This window comes from Stegostoma tigrinum, chromosome 13, assembly GCF_030684315.1.
Source record: "Stegostoma tigrinum isolate sSteTig4 chromosome 13, sSteTig4.hap1, whole genome shotgun sequence".
In the NCBI taxonomy this organism is placed as follows: Eukaryota; Metazoa; Chordata; class Chondrichthyes; order Orectolobiformes; family Stegostomatidae; genus Stegostoma; species Stegostoma tigrinum.
The window spans coordinates 62,951,376-62,972,284 of record NC_081366.1 but is presented as its reverse complement, the minus strand read 5'-3'; the positions used below and the strand labels follow the sequence as shown (position 1 = coordinate 62,972,284).

General features: G+C 48.0%; 1 protein-coding gene across 2 annotated transcripts in view; it reads left to right on the top strand.

Moving 5' to 3' along the window:
• Positions 1 to 20,909, top strand: part of uimc1 (ubiquitin interaction motif containing 1) — an 86,959-nt gene that overhangs the window by 34,247 nt on the left and 31,803 nt on the right. For both annotated transcript variants that reach the window (XM_048543501.2, XM_059650760.1), the window contains exons 2-3: positions 5,096 to 5,220; positions 7,233 to 8,261. In XM_048543501.2, coding sequence (XP_048399458.2) covers positions 5,098 to 5,220; positions 7,233 to 8,261 — 1,152 coding nt within the window. In that variant the 5' untranslated portion in view covers positions 5,096 to 5,097. The remainder of the gene's footprint in view (positions 1 to 5,095; positions 5,221 to 7,232; positions 8,262 to 20,909) is intronic.

Here is a 20,909-nt window from a genome sequence, read left to right as displayed (position 1 = left end):
GATGGTGTGTGTGTGTGCGTAAGGATGGTGTGTGTGTGTGCGTAAGGATGGTGTGTGTGTGTGCGTAAGGATGGTGTGTGTGTGTGCGTAAGGATGGTGTGTGTGTGTGCGTAAGGATGGTGTGTGTGTGTGCGTAAGGATGGTGTGTGTGTGTGCGTAAGGATGGTGTGTGTGTGTGCGTAAGGATGGTGTGTGTGTGTGCGTGCGTAAGGATGGTGTGTGTGCGTGCGTAAGGATGGTGTGTGTGCGTGCGTAAGGATGGTGTGTGTGCGTGCGTAAGGATGGTGTGTGTGTGTGCGTGCGTAAGGATGGTGTGTGTGTATGCGTGTTTGTGTAAGGATGGTGTGTGTGTGTAAGGATGGTGTGTGTGTGTGTGCGTAAGGATGGTGTGTGTGTGTGTGCGTAAGGATGGTGTGTGTGTGTGTGCGTAAGGATGGTGTGTGTGTGTGTGTGCGTAAGGATGGTGTGTGTGTGTGTGCGTAAGGATGGTGTGTGTGTGTGTGCGTAAGGATGGTGTGTGTGTGTGCGGAAGGATGGTGTGTGTGTGTGTGCGTGCGTAAGGATGGTGTGTGTGTGTGCGTGTTTGTGTAAGGATGGTGTGTGTGTGTGTGCGTAAGGATGGTGTGTGTGTGTGTGCGGAAGGATGGTGTGTGTGTGCGTGCGTAAGGATGGTGTGTGTGTGTGCGTGTTTGTGTAAGGATGGTGTGTTTGTGTAAGGATGGTGTGTGTGTGTAAGGATGGTGTGTGTGTGCGTGCGTAAGGATGGTGTGTGTGTGCGTGCGTAAGGATGGTGTGTGTGTGTGCGTGTTTGTGTAAGGATGGTGTGTGTGTGTGCGTAAGGATGGTGTGTGTGTGTGCGTAAGGATGGTGTGTGTGTGTGCGTAAGGATGGTGTGTGTGTGTGCGTAAGGATGGTGTGTGTGTGCATGCGTAAGGATGGTTTTTTTTTTCCGTGTTTGTGTAAGGATGGTGTGTGTGTGTGCGTGTTTGTGTAAGGATGGTGTGTGTGTGTGCGTAAGGATGGTGTGTGTGTGTGCGTAAGGATGGTGTGTGTGTGTGCGTAAGGATGGTGTGTGTGTGTGCGTAAGGATGGTGTGTGTGTGTGCGTAAGGATGGTGTGTGTGTGTGCGTAAGGATGGTGTGTGTGTGTGCGTAAGGATGGTGTGTGTGTGTGCGTAAGGATGGTGTGTGTGTGCATGCGTAAGGATGGTGTGTGTGTGCGCGTGTTTGTGTAAGGATGGTGTGTGTGTGTTTAAGGATGGTGTGTGTGTGTGTGTGTAAGGATGGTGTGTGTGTGCGTAAGGATGGTGTGTGTGTGTGTGTGCGTAAGGATGGTGTGTGTGTGTGTGTGTGCGTAAGGATGGTGTGTGTGTGCGTAAGGATGGTGTGTGTGTGCGTAAGGATGGTGTGTGTGTGCGAGCGTAAGGATGGTGTGTGCGAGCGTAAGGATGGTGTTTGTGTGCGTAAGGATGGTGTGTGTGTGCGTGCGTAAGGATGGTGTGTGTGTGTAAGGATGGTGTGTGTGTGTGTAAGGATGGTGTGTGTGTGTGTAAGGATGGTGTGTGTGTGTAAGGATGGTGTGTGTGTGTGTGTGTGTGTGTAAGGATGGTGTGTGTGTGTGTGTGTAAGGATGGTGTTTAAGTATGGTGTGTGTGTGCGTAAGGATGGTGTGTGTGTGCGAGCGTAAGGATGGTGTGTGTGTGTGTGCGTAAGGATGGTGTGTGTGTGCGTGCGTAAGGATGGTGTGTGTGTGTGTAAGGATGGTGTGTGTGTGTAAGGATGGTGTGTGTGTGTGTGTGTGTAAGGATGGTGTGTGTGTGTGTGTGTGTGTAAGGATGGTGTGTGTGTGTGTATAAGGATGGTGTGTAAGTATGGTGTGTGTGTGTGTGTGTGTCTGTGTATAAGGATGGTGTGTAAGTATGGTGTGTGTGTGTGCGTAAGGATGGTGTGTGTATGTGTGTAAGGATGGTGTGTGTATGTGTGTAAGGATGGTGTGTGTGTGTGTGTAAGGATGGTGTGTGTGTGTGTAAGGATGGTGTGTGTGTGTGTAAGGATGGTGTGTGTGTGTGTGTGCGTAAGGATGGTGTGTGTGTGTGTGTGTGCGTAAGGATGGTGTGTGTGTGTGTGTAAGGATGGTGTGTGTGTGTGTGTAAGGATGGTGTGTGTGTGTGTGTAAGGATGGTGTGTGTGTGTGTGTGCGTAAGGATGGTGTGTGTGTGTGTGTGCGTAAGGATGGTGTGTGTGTGTGTGTGCGTAAGGATGGTGTGTGTGTGTGTGTGCGTAAGGATGGTGTGTGTGTGTGTGTGCGTAAGGATGGTGTGTGTGTGTGTGTGCGTAAGGATGGTGTGTGTGTGTGTGTGCGTAAGGATGGTGTGTGTGTGCGTAAGGATGGTGTGTGTGTGCGTAAGGATGGTGTGTGTGTGCGTAAGGATGGTGTGTGTGTGCGTAAGGATGGTGTGTGTGTGCGTAAGGATGGTGTGTGTGTGCGTAAGGATGGTGTGTGTGTGCGTAAGGATGGTGTGTGTGTGTGCGTGCGTAAGGATGGTGTGTGTGTGTGCGTGCGTAAGGATGGTGTGTGTGTGTGTGCGTGTTTGCGTAAGGATGGTGTGTGTGTGTGCGTGTTTGTGTAAGGATGGTGTGTGTGTGTGTGCGTAAGGATGGTGTGTGTGTGTGTGCGTAAGGATGGTGTGTGTGTGTGTGTAAGGATGGTGTGTGTGTGTGTGTGTGTAAGGATGGTGTGTGTGTGTGTGTGTGTAAGGATGGTGTGTGTGTGTGTGTGTAAGGATGGTGTGTGTGTGTGTAAGGATGGTGTGTGTGTGCGTAAGGATGGTGTGTGTGTGCGTAAGGATGGTGTGTGTGTGCGTGCGTAAGGATGGTGTGTGTGTGTGCGTGCGTAAGGATGGTGTGTGTGTGTGCGTGTTTGTGTAAGGATGGTGTGTGTGTGAGTAAGGATGGTGTGTGTGTGAGTAAGGATGGTGTGTGTGTGTGTGAGGATGGTGTGTGTGTGAGGATGGTGTGTGTGTGTGTGTGTGTAAGGATGGTGTGTGTGTGTGTGTGTAAGGATGGTGTGTGTGTGTGTAAGGATGGTGTGTGTGTGCGTAAGGATGGTGTGTGTGTGCGTGCGTAAGGATGGTGTGTGTGTGTGCGTGCGTAAGGATGGTGTGTGTGTGTGCGTGTTTGTGTAAGGATGGTGTGTGTGTGAGTAAGGATGGTGTGTGTGTGAGTAAGGATGGTGTGTGTGTGTGTGAGGATGGTGTGTGTGTGAGGATGGTTTGTGTGTGAGGATGGTGTGTGTGTGTGTGTGTGTAAGGATGGTGTGTGTGTGTGTGTAAGGATGGTGTGTGTGTGTGTAAGGATGGTGTGTGTGTGTGTAAGGATGGTGTGTGTGTGTGTGTGTGTAAGGATGGTGTGTGTGTGTGTAAGGATGGTGTGTGTGTGTGTGTGTGTAAGGATGGTGTGTGTGTGTGTGTAAGGATGGTGTGTGTGTAAGGATGGTGTGTGTGTAAGGATGGTGTGTGTGTGTGTAAGGATTGTGTGTGTGTAAGGATCGTGTGTGTAAGGATGGTGTGTGTGTAAGGATGGTGTGTGTGTGAGTAAGGATGGTGTGTGTGTGAGTAAGGATGGTGTGTGTGTGTGTGAGGATGGTGTGTGTGTGAGGATGGTTTGTGTGTGAGGATGGTGTGTGTGTGTGTGTGTGTAAGGATGGTGTTTGTGAGTGTCTGTGTGTAAGGATGGTGTGTGTGTGTGGGTGTAAGGATTGTGTGTGTGTGTGTAAGGATGGTGTGTGTGTGTGTGTGTGTGTGTGTGTGTGTGTAAGGATGGTGTGTGTGTGTGTGTTTGTAAGGATGGTGTGTGTGTGTATGTAAGGATGGTGTGTGTTTGTGTGTGTGTGTGTCTGGATGGTGTGTGTGTGTGTCTGGATGGTGTGTGTGTGTGTCTGGATGGTGTGTGTGTGTGTCTGCATGGTGTGTGTGTGTATGAGGATGGTTGTGTGTGTGTGTGGATGGTGTGTGTATAAGGATTGTGTGTGTGTGTAAGGATGGCGTGTGTGTCCAAGGACGGTGCGTGTCTGTGTCGGGGTGTGTGTGTGTTTAAGAATGATTTGTGTGTGTGTGAGGATGGTGTTTCTGTGTGTGTGTCAGGATGCTGTGTGCGTGTGTAAGGGTGTGTGTGTGTATGTGTAAGGATGGCGTGTGTGTCCAAGGACGGTGCGTGTCTGTGTCGGTGTGTGTGTGTGTGGAAGGTTGGTGTGTGTGTGTGTGTAAGGATGGATTGTCTGTGTTTAAGGACGGAGTGTGTGTGTGTGTATGTGTGTGTAAGGATGGTGTGTGTGTGTGTGTCAGGTTGGCGTGTGTGTTTGTGTCAGGATGGTGAGTGTGTGTGTAAGTATGTATGTGTGTGTGTGTGTGTGTGTGTGTGTGTGTATGGATGGTGTATGTGTTTGCGTGTGTGTGTGTAAGGATGGTGTGTGTGTAAGGATGCTGTGTGTGTGTGTGTTAGGATGGGGTGTGTGTGTGTGTGTGTGTGTGTGTAAGGATGGATTGTCTGTGTGTAAGGACGGTGTGTGTGTGTCAGGATATGTGTGTATCTGTGTGTGTGTTTATGTCAGGATGTGTGTGTGTGTGTTTAAGGATGGTGTGTGCGTATGGAGAACGATGGTGTGTGGATGGTGTGTGTGTAGATTGTGTGTGTGTGTGTGTGTGTGTGTGTGTGTGTGAGAGAGAGAGATGATGGAAGTGCTGTATGTGTTTCGGCAGTTGATAGAGGATGTGTGTGTTTGAGAGAATGAATGGACGATGAAAGATGTGTGTGTTTTTGAGGACCGTATGCTGTTAGTGTGGTTTGTTTTTGATGTGCTTGCGTGTTTGTGTGGACCATTGAGGGTATGTGTGCATGAATGAGAATGACTCACTGCATGTGTGTGCTTCATGACAATTGAGGCGGGTATGTCTTCATGCATGAGGACAATTGAGGATGCTTGTGTACGTAATGATAGAGAATGTGCCAAGTGTATGCATGAGGGTTATACAGAGGTGCATGATATATTTAAGTGGATTGATCGTATGATGAGCTTAGTCTCTTTCACTGAATCACAGAGATGAAAGAAGAGGAACAGCTTGCTCTGGCTTTCATGATGAGTGTGAAAGATGCCGATGAGGAATGTACCAGTGGTCAGGATGAGGAGGAACTGATGAATAAAGCTCTCAAGGAAAGTCTGCAGGTAATGTGATCATACAGGCAGAACATGCAGAGGACGTCCATTTTTGACGAGTCTGGGTCTGGTGTTTGGATGGTGTGTGTTGCTCTGCTCGGGTTTGAAGAGTGTGTGTCACTTAGAACATAGAATATAGAAAAGTACAGCACAGTACAGGCCCTTTGGCCCATGATGTTGTGCCGTGGAATAATCCTAATCCAAAAATGAAATAACCTAACCTACATTCCCCTCAATTCACTGCTGTCCATGTGCATGTCCAGCAGTCGCTTAAATGTCACTGATGACTCCGCCTCCACGACTACCACTGGCAAAGCGTTCCATGCGCTCACAGCTCTCTGGGTGAAGAACCTCCCTCTGACATCTCCTCTATACCTTCCTCCTAACACCTTAAAACTATGACCCCTCATGGCAGCCAATCCTGCCCTGGGGAAAAGTCTCTGGCTATCAACTCTATCCATGCCTCTCATTACCTTGTACACCTCGATCAGGTCACCTCTCTTCCTCCTTCTCTCCAGAGAGAAAAGTCCGAGCTCAGTAAACCTCTCCTCGTAAGACAAGCCCTCCAGTCCAAGTAACATCCTGGTAAACCTCCTTTGCACCCTCTCCAAAGCCTCCACATCTTTCCTATAATAGGGCGACCAGAACTGGACACACTATTCCAAGTGTGGTCTCACAAGCGTTTTGTAGAGCTGCAGCATAACCTCGTGGCTCTTTAACTCGATCCCCCTGTTAATGAAAGCCAAAACACCATACTCTTTCTTAACAATTTTATCCACTTGGGTGGCAACTTTGAGGGAGCTATGCACTTGAACACCAAGATCCCGCTGTTCCTCCACATTGCCGAGAATCCTGCCTTTAATCCTATATTCAGCATTTAAGCTCGACCTTCCAAAATGCATCACTTCGCATTTATCCAGGTTGAACTCCACCTGCCAGTTCTCAGCCCAGCTCTGCATACTATCAATGTCTGGCTGAAGCCTGCAACAGCCCTTGATACTGTCAACGGCACCTCTGACCTTTGTGTCATCAGCAAACATACTAACCCACCCCTCAATCTCCTCATCCAAGTCATTTATAAGAACTACAAAGAGCAGAGGCCCAAGAACAGAGCCCTGCGGGACACCACTCAGCACTGACCTCCAGGCAGAATACTTACCATCTACAACCACTCTCTGCCTCCTGTCAGCCAACCAATTCTGAATCCAGACAGCCAAATCACCCTGTATCCCATACCTCCTGACTTTATGAATGAGCCTGCCGTGGGGAACCTTATCAAATGCCTTGCTGAAGTCCACGTACACCACATCCACTGCTCGACCCTCGTCAACCTGTCTCATGACCTCAAAGAACTCAATAAGATTTGTGAGGCATGACCTGCCCCTCTCAAAGCCATGCTGACTCCCTTTAATCACACTATGCTTTTCCAAATAGTCATAAATCGTATCCCTCAGAATTCTTTCCAAAGCCTTGCTGACCACAGACGTAAGACTGACTGGTCTGTCATTTCCAGGGATTTCCCTATTCCCTTTCTTGAAAAGAGGAACAACATTTGCCTCCCTCCAATCTTCTGTATGACTCCCGTGGAGAGTGAGGAAGCAAAGATCTTCGCCAGCGGAGAAGTCTGGGTCTGCAGTTTGGATGATGATGTGTTATTCAGCATCAAGGGTTTGGACAGTGGTGTGTTACTCCAAAAATGCAGTTTCGCCAACGTGTGTTGCTTTGGATATGAGGTTTGGTTGGCGTATGCTGCTCTGGCTGTAGGGTTTGGCTGGTGTGTGCTGCTCTGGTTGTTGCGTTTGGATAATGTCTGTTACTCTGGCCTGAGGTTTGGACAGTGCTACATTACCTTGGGTCTGGGGTTTGACGGTGGCTCATTACTTTGTTTCTGGGGTTTGAATGGTGGTGCGTTACCCTGGGTCTGGGGTTTGGAGGGTGGTCTGTCATCTAGGTCTGGGGTTTGGACATGGTGCGTTATTTTGGCTCTGTGGTTTGGATGGTGATGTGTTACTCTGTTTTAGATGCACAATCCATCCCGTAAGCATGCAGCAGCTGATTCATTGTCCGCTGAGAGCCAGCATGAGCTGGAGTCCTACACCTCTTGTGGATTGACTGAGTCAGACATGGCCGATAATGTCCTCAGCCCATTGGTGGTTCTGGAAAAGCTGAGTGAGGATGTTGTCCGCTGTTCACAGGAGTCCAGCATTATCCTGTCTCCAGAGAAGGAACTGTGCCTCAGCACCAGGTCACTTGTGAGGAACCTTCATGTTGGTAATAATCATTCTCGTGTAAATGTCTCACCCTGTCAATGTGTTGACAGCACTACACAGCTCACACCCACAAAAGCAGTGAGGAAGCTGAAAAATGCCTCAAGTCAACTGTGTGTGCAGAACTGCAGGTCTAACACACCATCAACATCAGACCACTTTAGCAATCCTGAACTAAAACTGGCGGAGAGACAGGACAACGTGGATTGCAGTGGCTGCCATCAGCCTGTAGTAGAAAACTTTCAACAGACGTTGCCTATCCTGAAGGACAAAAGTGGCAGGGAGCTGCAGTCTTCTGAGCAGCTGTGCATGTGGAGTGAATGGTCAGGTGCAGTACCCATCAAGAACCATTCCCAAGAGGGACTCTCAACTAGTCTTGATGGGGTAGTTCATTACTTCTGGGGTATTCCATTTTGCCCAAGCGGTTTGAACCCAGATCAGTACACAAGGGTTATCCTATGCCAGCTGGAGACATATGAGCAATGTCTGAAACGTGAACAGAGCCACCTCCTGTGGAAATTAGAGTTTGGAGGTCCTGTTTTGCCAGCTCTGGTGCCCAGGGATGGTCAACAACCAAGAAGAAAATTGCTGGCGTCAATGGAGACCATTGCCACAGTAAACCAGGACCAAGAATCTGACAGAGAGAATAAGCAGGACAGAGAGAGACAAGAAGAGCAGAGTACACCAGAATGTTCATCAGACAGTAAGGAATCCATTGAGGACGCACAGAAAGGCTTTGAAACAGGACAAGGATGGTCAGTCGATGGCAACAGTCGACAGAAGGTAATGAACGACTCTCCATGTTTTACACAGACCTCTCTCTTACGTTTCACGCACTGATGCAGCTCTCTGTGATACACACACAGTAACCCTGTTCTCGTATTTCACAAGCTGACCCAGCTGTCTATGTTTCACATACTGACCTCTCTCTCCGTGTTTCGCACGCAGACCCCGCCCACGCGTTCCGCAGGCAGACCCCAGCTCACGCGTCCCGCACGCTGGCCCCACTCGTATTTTAGCCACAGGGCCCGCTGCCGTATTCCCCGTGCTGACCCCACTCTCCATTTTTCACACTCTGAATCAGCTGTTTGTGTTTCACACGCCGATCCTGCTCTCCCTATCTCGCATGCCGACCCCGCTCTCCCTGTCTCGCACATTGTTAAATTCAAAAGCTGGATCAGTGTGTGAAACTTGGAGGGCGGGGTCATAGTGCAAAACATGGAGAGCAGGCTCAGCAGACACAGACACTGACCCTGCCCCTGTGCCTTGCGCAGCAGCCCCACCCCCACACCTTGCACTGTGATCCCACAATCCACCGTGGTTTCAGCCATTGATCTTGTTCGTGTTTCACATACTGACCGTGCATTTGTGATCCACAGAATGACCCTGCTAAAAAAGTTGATCGCCATATTACTCATTCTCACCCAAAAGGTCATGTTTTGCACGCTTAATTCACTCGTGTTTCACCCACAAATGCTGCTCTCCTGTCTCGTGTGCTGATCCCGCTGTGTATTCCACATTATGAACCACTCCCCATGTTTCATGCATTGACCCCACTGCCCATGTTACACACACTGACACCATTTTCATAATTCATACAGTGACCTCATTCAGTGTTTCACATCCTTTGAAGTTTAACACACCGTCCCCACTCGCATATTGCATACCCTGACCCCACTCTCGTGTTTTGTGCTGACCCTGTTCTCCGGGCTTCATATGCTAACACAACTTTCCGTTTTTCCAGAAACTGTGCTTCACACACAGACCTGCTTACCGTGATTCACATTCTGACCTTGCTCTCCTGCGGCTGATACTAGCTCTGCTTTCCGTGTTTCACACTCTGACCTCGCTGTGGCTTGCAGGGTGGCCCCACTTTCTGTGACTTGCATACTTTATAAAGCGGAGGTTGTTCCCCCTCTGATAACTAAAACCAAAACACCCAGAGAAGTGCGCCTCGCCCTGGAATCTGTTAAGACTCCCAATCCGTTATAAAATAGTGATTAAATAAAAATGAATACCTGACACTTTCTATAGTCAACAAGTAAAGATTTATTTATCTAACTTTTAACAGTGAGCAAACTATCTAAGCTATTAACAAACCGGGTGAACTCCTCCCAACTACTGACCATTTCCTGTTTACATCTTGCTCCTTTACTGCTTGGCCTGCTGTGTTCATCCAGCTCTAGACCTTGTTATCTAATAGATATGAGGTTGTAGACGTGCTTGCCAAGTTGATTGGGTTTGGTTGCAAACCTTTTGTCACCCTGCTAGGTAACATCGTCAGTTAGCCTCTGGTGAAGTGTCTGTGTTTGTCCTGCTTGTCACTTATATGCTTCGACTTCCTGGTGTGTATTGCTTCCGGCTTTAACTGTTGGTGGTTTGTACATGGTGTCTAATTCAATGTGTTTTTGATGGAGTTCCGGTTGGAATTCCAGGCCTCCGGGAATCCCCTGGTGCGTTATGTTTGGCTTGTGTGATTATCAATGTGCTGTCCCAGTCGAATTCATGTCCTGTGTTGTCTGCGTATAGTGAGACAAGTGAGAAGTGATCGTGTCTCTTGGTGGCTAGTCTTTTTGTGGCCCCTTTCTTGGTGTTTTGCATGGTGACCTCGCTGTCGGTTTCTTGCGCAGTGACCCCGCTGTCAATTTTTCGCATGCTGAGCCCGCTCGCTGCGCATTTCCCGCACTGAGCTCGCTCTTCTGTACGTTTTTAAAACTCAAAAGTTGGGTCAGCACTTGAAACCTCGTGAGCGGAGGCAGTGTACAAAACATGGAGAACATACTTTGCGCACTAATCCCTCTTTCAGTGTTTCATGCACTGAACCCACTGTCCCTGTTACCTGCACTGACCCTGCTGCCCCAGTTTCATATACTGATCCCACTCTCTCTTTTTCCATTTTCAGGGGAGGTGATAGCCAAATGGTATTATCACTGGACTCTTAATCCGGAAACCCAGTTAATGTTCTTGGGACCGGGGTCTGAATCCTACCACGGCAAATGGTGAAATTTGAATTCAATTTAAAGAAATGGAATTATGACTCCAATGATAACCATGAATCTATTTTTGATTGTCAGGAAAAACGCATCTGGTTCACTGTGTCTTTTAGGGAAGGAAACTGCTATCCTAACTTGGTCTGGCCTACATGTGACATCAGACCCACGGGAATGTGATTGACTCTTAGCTATCCTCTCGGCAATAAAGGCTGGTTTAATCAGTGATACTGTTATCCCATGAATGAATAAAGCGCGCTGACCCTGCTGTCCGTGTTTTGCAGACTGTTCCCGCTCTGGTTGTTCTGTGCGCTGTGCCCCATCTGTTTTTCTTGTCCTCCTCTGTTTCTCGTGCTCTGAGCCCGCTCACCATTTTTCATGTACTGTTAAATCAAGAAAGCTGATCAATGTGTGAAAACTGGAGAGTGGGGTCAGTGCGTGAAACTTGGCAAGTGGCGACACGATGGAAATCATGCAGAGCAGTCATCGGGATCAGTTACTTACATTGACCCCGGTCTCTGTGTTTTGCGCACTGACCCTGCTCTCTGATCGCGCACTGACTCCGCTGTCTGTTTAGTGCACTGACTCCGCTGTCTGTTTAGCGCACTGACCCCGCCCGCTGTTTCACGCACTGTGCTGTGTGTTTCGCGCCCTGACTCCGGTCTCCATGTTTCGAGCTCTGACTCCGGTCTCCGTGTTTCGAGCTCCGAAACTGCTGTCCGTGTTTCTAGGGCTGGCCCTGGTCTCCGTGTTTTCAGGGGATGATCCCGCACTCCATGTTTCACATACTCTTGAAATTCAAAAACTGGGTTAGCTCATGAAATCTGGTGAGCAGGGACATGGTGCAAAACAGAGGTGTCTCATGCACTGCCCCTACTCTCTGTGTTGATGCATAGACCCCTCTGTCTCTGTTTCAGGCACTGACCCCCCCCCCCTCCTGTTTCACATGCTGACCCCGCTCCATGTGTTTCGTGCCCTTACCCCGCCTTTGACTTTTGCACCCTGACCCCACTCTCCCTTTTACATGTGCTAATCTGTCTCTCCGGGTTTCACTTACTGTTAAACCTGAAAGCTGGGTCAGTGTGTAAAACCTGGAGAGTGTGGTCAACATGTTACTCACACTGACGTGCTTTCTCTTTTACACACACTGACGTGCTTTCTCTTTTACACACAATGAACTCATTCCCCATCTTTAAAGCACTCAATACACTCTCTGTTACTCACACTGATACAGCTTTCATGGTTCACACACTGACTATGCACTCAGTGTTTCATGTTTTCTCCCCATTCTCCATGTTCCCTGTGCTGACCCTGCTCACCATGTTCCGCAAGGAAGGGTCACCAGACCTGGAATGTTAACTCTGATTTTTTTTCTTCATAGATGCTGCCAGTTCTCCTGAGCTTTTGCAGCAACTTAATTTTTGACCCTGCTCTTGTGTTGCATGCACTGAGCTCACTCTCTATTGTTTTGTATTCTGACCCTGCTCGCCATGTCTCACACACTAATCCTGCTTTTGTGTTCCACACACTGACCCTGCTCCCGACGTTTCATGCACTGTGCCCACTTGCAGCGTTTCACACGTTGACCCCAATCTCACTGTTTCACACATTAAACCCATTTTGCGTTACACATACTCATCCTGCTGTTGTGGTTCACACATTGACCACGCACCCCATGTTTCATGCTGTCACTCTGCTCTCTGTGTTAAATGCACTGACCCTGCTCTCCATGGTTCACAACCTGGCCCTGCTATCAATATGTTGCACACTGACTGCACTCTGTGTTTTATACACTGACTCTGTTGTCCATGTTTCACAGAATGATGCCACTCTCGCTGTTTCATACGTTGATAGTGCTGACATGATTCACACACTGACCACACACCCCATGTTTCACACACTCACTCTGCTTTCCATGTTTCACATGCTGAACCTGCGCACCATGTTTCACACAATGACCCTGGTTTTGTGTACAACACAGTAACCCCGCTCTTGTGTTTCGCTCGCTGTGCTTCATCCACTGACGCTTCTATCTCTGCATTTGATACACTGAGCGTGCTATTGTGTTTTACGCCCTAACCCCAACCTGTGTGTTTCACACATGTACCTCACACTCTGTGTCCCACACACTGACCCCACCCTGCATCTTTCACTTGCTGTACCTGCTTTTGTGTCCCACACAGACTCTGCTCTCCATTCTGTTCACATTGACCCTTGTCTCCATGTTTCACGACTTAACTCCTCTCTCCATTCTTTAAACACTGCTTTCATATTCAATGCAATGACTCAGCTCCTGTGTTTCACACACCAACTCTGCTCACCATGTTTCACACGCAGACCCTGCCCTCTATGTGTTGCGCACTTATCTAGTACTGTTTCACACACTGACCTCGCACTCTGTTTGATACATTGACCATGCACTCAGTTTAATTGCATTCACCCCAGTATCCGTATTTTACACATGGACTCAACTGTTACATTTGATACTCTGACCCTGCTGTTAAGAATCACGCAGTGACGCTGCAGTTGTAGTTCACATCCTGAACACGCACTTTCTAACTGATATTGAATTCAGTCTCCAAGCTTCCCACACTGCTCTCCATTTTTTGCATACTGTCCCTTTTATTGTGGCTCACACACTGACCCCGCTCTCGTATTTAATGCACTGACCCCGCTTTTGGTGTTTCAAACTCTGACTCCAACCTCTGTGTTGACACACAGACCCTACCTTCTGCTTTCACACACTGACACCACAGTAAGTTTCACACACTGACCCCCCCCCCTCCTTCCCCACCATTCCACCTTTCACATGCTGACCCCACTGTCATGTTTCACGCACTATCCAGCTTGCATGCTAAATACAATGATTTCGCTCTTGTCTTTCACACGCGAGCTTGCTGTCCATTTTTTCATATTCTGACTCTGTTGTCCTTGTGCTGCACACTGATTCTGCTTTACCATTTCATACACTGACCCTGCTCTCCGAGTTATTCACACTGAACCAACTCTCCATGTTTGACCCTCTGATCCACCTCTCTTGAGTTGCATGCAGCTCCTACTCTCTGTGTTTCGCGTACCATGCCCATCCTCTGCGTTTCATGTGCCATGCCTCCCCTTCGCATTTCGTATGCCGTGTCCTGTCCCCTCCCCCTTTTGTGTACTGTGTCCCATCTTGCCCCCATCGCCCCCTTTCATGTGCCCATCTCTACCTCTTCATGCACCACCCCGCCCTAACGCACCCCTTCCTAATCACCCTCTCTCATTTCCTATCGTGCCCCCTCCCCCCTCATGCCCTCTGCCCTGCCCCCTCCCCGTCTCACATCATCCGCCCTGCCCAGCCCCATCCCTGTCTTGTCCCTACCCCACCCCTGCCCTCCCCCTCTTGCATCCTCTCACCCTACCCCTGCCGCCCAGGCCTGCCCTGCTGTGCCCCTTCCCCCAACCTCTCTCTCACAATCTGCCTTGCTCATTTCTCTCTCGCGTGTCGTACCCTGCCCCACCTACACCCCGTCTTGCGCGCCCCACCTGCCCCCCTTTCGCGCACCCGGCCTCTCCTTTCATGTGCCACAATCCAACCTCCCTGTTGCCATGCCCTCCCCCTTGCACGCACCACATACCCCACTCTCTCAGTTTCACGTATTGATCGCAATCTTTACTGGCTCCCCTCTCCGCTTTCACTCAGTGACCCCAATCTCCCTGTTTCACACACTGAACCACCCAGCCCTCTACGTTTCCCTCGTTGGCCCCATTGATATGGGTCACACACTGACCCCTCTGATATGGCTCTGTCTGCCTGACAGAATCTGCTGTCCATGTTTTGCACACCTACCCGGCTCTCCATGCTTTACATACTGTCTCTGTTTCTCGCATTTCACACACTGACCCCACTCTGTGTCTGCTCTGTGACCCTGCAGTTGTGTTTTCTGCATTGACCACGCTTTCCGTGTTTCAAGCTCAGACCCCATTCTTTGTGTTTCATACACTGACCCTGATGTCCATGTTTCACACACTGACCCTGCTAGTGTGTTTCATTCACAGACTCCACTCACCAGGTTTCCCACACTGACCCTGTTTTCATGCTGTATACACCGACCCTGCTCTCCATGTTACTCACACTGACCCCACTCTCCATTTTTCACACTTTGACCCTGCCCTCCATGTGTTGGACACTGCCCCCACTCTCTGTGTTTCACACTGGCCCCAATATCCCCATGTCACACATTGAACCCATTACGTGTTACGCATACTGATCCCGCTTGTCATGGTTCACACACTGATCCTGCGCACCATGTGTTGCATGCTGACCCCACTCACCATATTTTGCACATTGACCCTGTTCTCATGTTCGATACAGTGACCCGACTGTTGTATTTCACATGCTAACTTTGCTCTTCAGTTTTCGAACTCTAACCCTTCCCACCATGTTTCGCACACAGATTTTGCTTTATTGTTCCATACACTGAATCCACTTTCTGAATTACTCTCACTGATCCCGCTCTCCATGAGTTGCATTCTGTTTCTATAGTACTTGCAATAAGGTGGACCTCATTAACTCAAGGTTCTTGATTGGGGTTAACGTAGACTAATCAGGAAAGCCTTGGCTGGCCGCGGCAAGTGAACTGTGAGGAAGGTGCTCTTCAGCTGCGACATTGACTTTTTGTTTTCAGACTGTATTAGGTCATAACCACCATCAGCACACAAAAAGAAAACAAACTAACCAGGAGATTAGAATCTCCTCAATTGAGGACTGACTAAGCTGGCTAGCCGCAGCCAGTTTACTATACACTATTACATAAAGGGTGACTTGGTGATGGGACGCCAGTTATTTCAGTGGCAATGGGATAAAACAGGACGTGTCTGAAGCACCTTTGCTTGCATCTTTCATTTTGTGGATGGGGTAAGCATTTCTGGCATCTTGCCTCGATTTGGGAAGCTTGACTCATTTGACCCTGCTGTCGAAGACTGGGCTCAGCATGTGGAAAGAATGCTGTATTTTTTCAAGGCAAAGACATTGGTGTAGATGAAAAGCAATGAGTAATCCTTCTGACTGCCTATGGACCGGCAACATTTTCGGTTATCGGGGCTTTAACTTACCCACAGGCTCTAGACACTCAAAACTTCCAAGAATTGACAGAGTTGGTTAAAGAATATTACAATCCCAAGCCATCTCTAATCCTGAGACACTATTGGTTTTATCTGACTTTTAGAGAACTAGGGATTCCATATCTGAATTTTAGAGGAGGTTATGACAACTGGCAGAGGCACGTGATTTTGAGTTAACCCTGAATGAAATGTTGAGAAACTGTTTGATCTGTGGGATTAATGACGTAACCATGCAGAAGCGCCTACTAGATGAAGCTCAACTGGAATTCAAACAGGCACAGCAGCTGGCCACGTCATTAGAAAATGTGGCAAGTGGAGCATGGAAGCTATAGGGCATCCCAGTGGAAGTGGACACCTTCATCTGCCCAGCTGGGGTTAGGGAACGCCACTTGAGTGTAGGCAATCAGAGAACCTAACGCAGGGCATGTCCTGGGCAAGGGACCTAGGCCAGCCCCAGCAGAACCTCACCATAAAGTTGAGCCTCAGCTAAGTGACTAAACAGATCTTCACAATCTCATCCGGCAAGCCTTTGTAGTTGCTGCCGGTGTGCAGACTCAAGACAGCAAAGGAGCACTACAAGGCCTGACTTGAGTAAGAAAACTTGTAGGCCAGTACCCAGGAGAGTGTACACTGTGATGGAACACCTGGGAAATTTCCCGTACATTTGGGTTGGAACAGTTAGATTGTTTGGTGATACCCAAATCGGAGCTGGTTATAATTAATGTTTGGTTAAATGGTCACCCAGTTCCAGTGGAGGTTGATAACGGTGTAGCCGTATTTATGGTTGCAAAATCTGCCTTTAACAAGATTCGCTTGGGACTCCAAACTTTAAGCTTGCGCAAGACCTCAGGCAGACTGAGAACATACGCTGGGGAACCATGGCCAAGTAAGGGTACAACGTTGGTTCCAGTCTCCCCTGAGAAGTATTTAGTGCAGTTAACACTGATGGTAGTGAAAGGCACAGCCCAAACTTATTGGGGCAGAATTGTTTGAGAAAAATTCACCTTGGTGGCTCAATATTTTTCTCTTGAAAAATGGCTGCATCAGTGAATTCCTAGGTAAAAATGCAGGAGTTTTTCAAGGTCTTGGGCCCATCAAAGGGGCCAAAGCCACTTTACATGTTGACCAGGATGTAATTCCAAGATTTTGCAAGGCTGCCCATGCCATTTGCCTTGCGGGCAAAAGTAGAGGTGAAGGTCAGAAGGTTGGAGAGTGAAGTGATTATCAAACCAGTGCAGTTTGCAGAATGAGCAGCACCAGTGGTATCAATTGTGAAGCCTGACGGCTCAGTTTGCCTTTATGGGGATTTTAAGCAAAGGTTAAATTGCTTCTCGAAGCTGGATAAATACCCGATCCCTCGCATAAACGACCTGTGCACAAAGTTGGCAGGGGAGGGGTGACTGTCCTTTATCAAGCTGGACATGAGCACTGCCTCCCTGCAGCTGTGACTGGATGAGCAGCCCCAGAAGTATGCTACGATTAATACCCATAAGGCTTTACATCAATATACAAAACTGCCATTTAGGGCATTATCAGCTTGCACTCTTTTCTAGCAGACCATGGAGAACATTTTACAAGGGTTACCCTGGGGTTGCCATTTATCTGGATGATGTACTAATAACAGTGAAGGCCAATAAAGAGCACTTTCAAAATTTGGACGTGGTACTTAAATGTTTCTCCCAGGTGGGCATATGTCTTAGATAGGATAAATATGTGTTCCAGGTGCCCCAAGTGACCAACTTAGTTACAGGGTCAACAAAACTGGGAGAGAAGATGAGGACAATCAAAAGAGCCCCAGATCCCGTGTCCGTACTGGACCTTAGGTCTTTCCTTGGGTTAGTGACTTATGGAAAATTCAAGCATAACCTCGCCTCCATCTTGTCACCCTTACACCTGCTATTGAAAAAGGGTCAGCCTTGGAAATGGTCACGAAGCCAAGAAATATCCTTGAGGGAAATGAAAAAGCAGCTATTGTCATCTGAGGTGTTGGCCCACTACCATCCGAAGCGAAAAGTAGTGCTGACATGTGATGCCTCCCTATATGGTATAGAGGTGGTGTTGGCCCACCAATGGCCCAACAAAGAGGAATACCTGATAGCATATGTTTCCCGGACTTCGGCTGATGCCGAACGCAAGTATGCCCAGATAGAGAAGGAAGGTTTGGTGATCATCTTTGGTGTGAGGAAGTTCCACCAGTCCCTTTAAGGACAGGAATTTGTTGTTGTCACAGATCACTAGGGCTCCTGAAGGAATATGATGGTATTGCCTATAGTTTCCAGCAGAATTCAGTGATGGGCAGCTTTCAGTGCATACAAGTTAGAACGCTATGCAGGAAGCCAAGTGGATGCTTTGAGCCACATGCCACTGGCAGGTACTTCACCAGTGGTGCCTCCCCTGGAGATGTCTGTCTTGGCTTTAAACTTTCTGGACACCCTTCCAGTCACCATAGACAAAATCACATGTGGACACAAAAAGGTTCTGTCCTAGAAGAACTGAAAGACTGGTGGTAATGTGGGAAACAGAAGGGCCATCGCAACTCAGATTTAAGTCTTTTTAAACCAAAACAAGATCACCGTAGAGGGTGGCATATTACTGTGGGGAGTAAGGGTCATTGTTCCAAGTAAAGGTCGCCACCAGATATTGGCTGAACTCGACCAGGATCATACAGCGGTTTCCAAGATGAAGATGTGAGCAAGAAACTATGTCTGGTGGCCAGGGTTGATGTTGACATAGCTGTATTGATGGGGCAGTGCCCAGGACAAAAATTGCCACCAGCAGCACCCCAACATTCAGGGGAATGGCTGGGTAAACCCTGCATTCAGTCGAGTATCGACTCTGCTGGTCCTTTCATGGTCTCAATGTTCCTGGTCGTTGTGGGTGCCGATTCAAAATTGTTGGATGTGCATAGGGGTGGCAACTGAGGAGCTGCAAGCGTCATTTGCGATACAAATACTCCCGGAAATATTGGTCATGGACAATGGAGCGTCATTTACCAGCGTTGAGTATTTCATAATACCATTGAGTATTTCATAAAGACCAAAGGTATTTGGTTCCAGAGGACAGCTCCAAACCATCCATCATCCAATGGTCTAGCGGAAAGAGCAGTCCAGACATTGAAATCAGGCTTAAGGAAGCAGCCTACAGCATCAATTGACATAAAACTGTCCCAGCTCCTGTTCGATTATGGGACCACGCGCAACAACAGGAATAGATACAGCAGAGTTGTTGATGGAGAGAAGTCTAAACAGGCTAAGCCTGATATTTCCAGATTTGGGGGCAAAGGTGAAACAGCAAGAATGCCAAGGCCGGCTGCATGCCTTTTCTAAGCGAGAGAGACAGTTTAATTAAAGGGCTCAAATTTGGTGCCAGAACCATGGAAGTGGCCCTGTATGGGTATGAGGCAAGGTTGACATGAATTCAGGTCCCATGACTTAGAAAATTCAATTAGGGGTTACAGTCTGAACAAACACGTGTTCACCTGAAAACCATTACCTTGCAAATGGGACAGGAGCAAAACATACCTGGCCACTCAGAGCAGCCAGAAGTCTTGGCAGAAACCGCAAGTGCTCCCCCTCAAAGTAATGTCGAGAAAATCTCAGAATCTGAAATGGATGCAACCTCAGTGCTATTGTTGCGAGAAGAGGAGGGTGGGAGAATCTTCCGAGATGTTCTGAATGCAAGAGACGAACCATAGTTCAGTACATCGCTGCCTTTATCTGTGTCCAAGTTGGAGAAACTGGACCTGCGGCAGACCAAGATAACCAGGAGGGTGAATTGGTAATAGGACACCGGTCTCTGTACAGTTCAGTTTCACTCCATCCAGGCCCGTCACAGGCTTGGACACCTCAATGTAGTCTCCCCATGTCTGTCACTGACCTCTGTGCTGAGGAAAACATCACATCCTTCTCATCAAATCCATCCACAGGCTAGAGAAAGATAAAAAAAAATAAAAAGTATATATGTATAGACATGTATGTGTGGAACCGCAGGAGATGGAGGAGGTCCTCAATGAATATTTTTCTTATGTGTTTACCACGGAGAAAGACATGGAGACTTGGGAACTTGGGGAAGTTAGCGGCGATATCTTAGGGAAAGTCGCGATCACAGTAGAGGAGGTGTTGGAAGTATTAGAATGTATGGAAGTGGATAAATCTCTGGGCCCTGGTTAGATATATCGAAGAACCCTGCAAGAGGCTAGAGAAGAAATTGCAGGGTCCCTGGCTGATATATTTCAGCATTAACCACAGATGCGGTCCTTGAAGATTGGAGGGTAGTGAATGTTGTGCCCTCATTCAAGAAGGGATGTAAAGGAAAACCTGGGAATTATAGACCAGTAAGCTTAACATCTGTGGTAGATAAGTTACTTATGAAGATTCTGAGGGATAAGACATGCATGCATTAGAAAGACAGGGTTTGATCAGGTGTAAAAAGAAAGTTGCTGGAAAAGCCCAGCAGGTCTGGCAACATCTGTGAAAAAAAAAACAGAGATAACGTTTCGGGTAAGGTGACCCTTCCTCAGATTTGGAGTATTCAGCATGGTTTCATGTGCGGGGGATCATGCCTCACAAATTTGTTTGCATTCTTTGATGAAGTGAACAGAAAGGTTGATGAGGGCAGGGCAGCAGATTTAGTCCCTATAGATTTCAGTGAGGTCTTTGATAAGGTAGGCTGCTCTGGAAGGTTAGATTGCATGGAATCCAGGGAGAGTTGGCAAATTGCTGACACAATTGGCTTGATGGGAAGAAGCAGAGAGTAATAGTAGAAGGACGGTAGTTGGACTGGAGGCCTATGACTAGTTGTGTGCCTCAGGGTTCGGTGCTGGGCCCATTGCTGTTGTTATCTATTTCGGTTATTTGGATGAGAATGTACAAGGTACATGATTAGTAAGTTACAGATGACATTTAAATAGGTGGTATCATGGACAGTGAGGAAGGTTATCAGAAATTGCAGCAGGATTTGGTCAGCTGGAGAAGTGGGCTGAGAAATTGCAAATGGAATTTAACATGGATAAGTGTGAGGTGTTGCATTTTGGAAAGTCAAATCAAGGTAGAGTTTCATGGGAAGTTGTGTTGCTCTTGTAAGGATGTGGTTGAGGCTGTACTTGGAGTATTGCGTTCAGTTTCGGTCACCTTGCGATTGGAAAGATCTGGAAAGAGCGCAGGAGAAGTTTACAGGGATATTGCCAGGACTCATGGAGAGATGTTGGACAAGCTAGGATTTTTTTCTTTAGCACATAGGAGACTGAGGGGGGATTTTATAGAAGTGTATAAAATCATGAGAGGCTTTTTTAAGGTGAATGCACTCAGTCTTTTTCCCAGGGTTGAGGAACCGATGACTC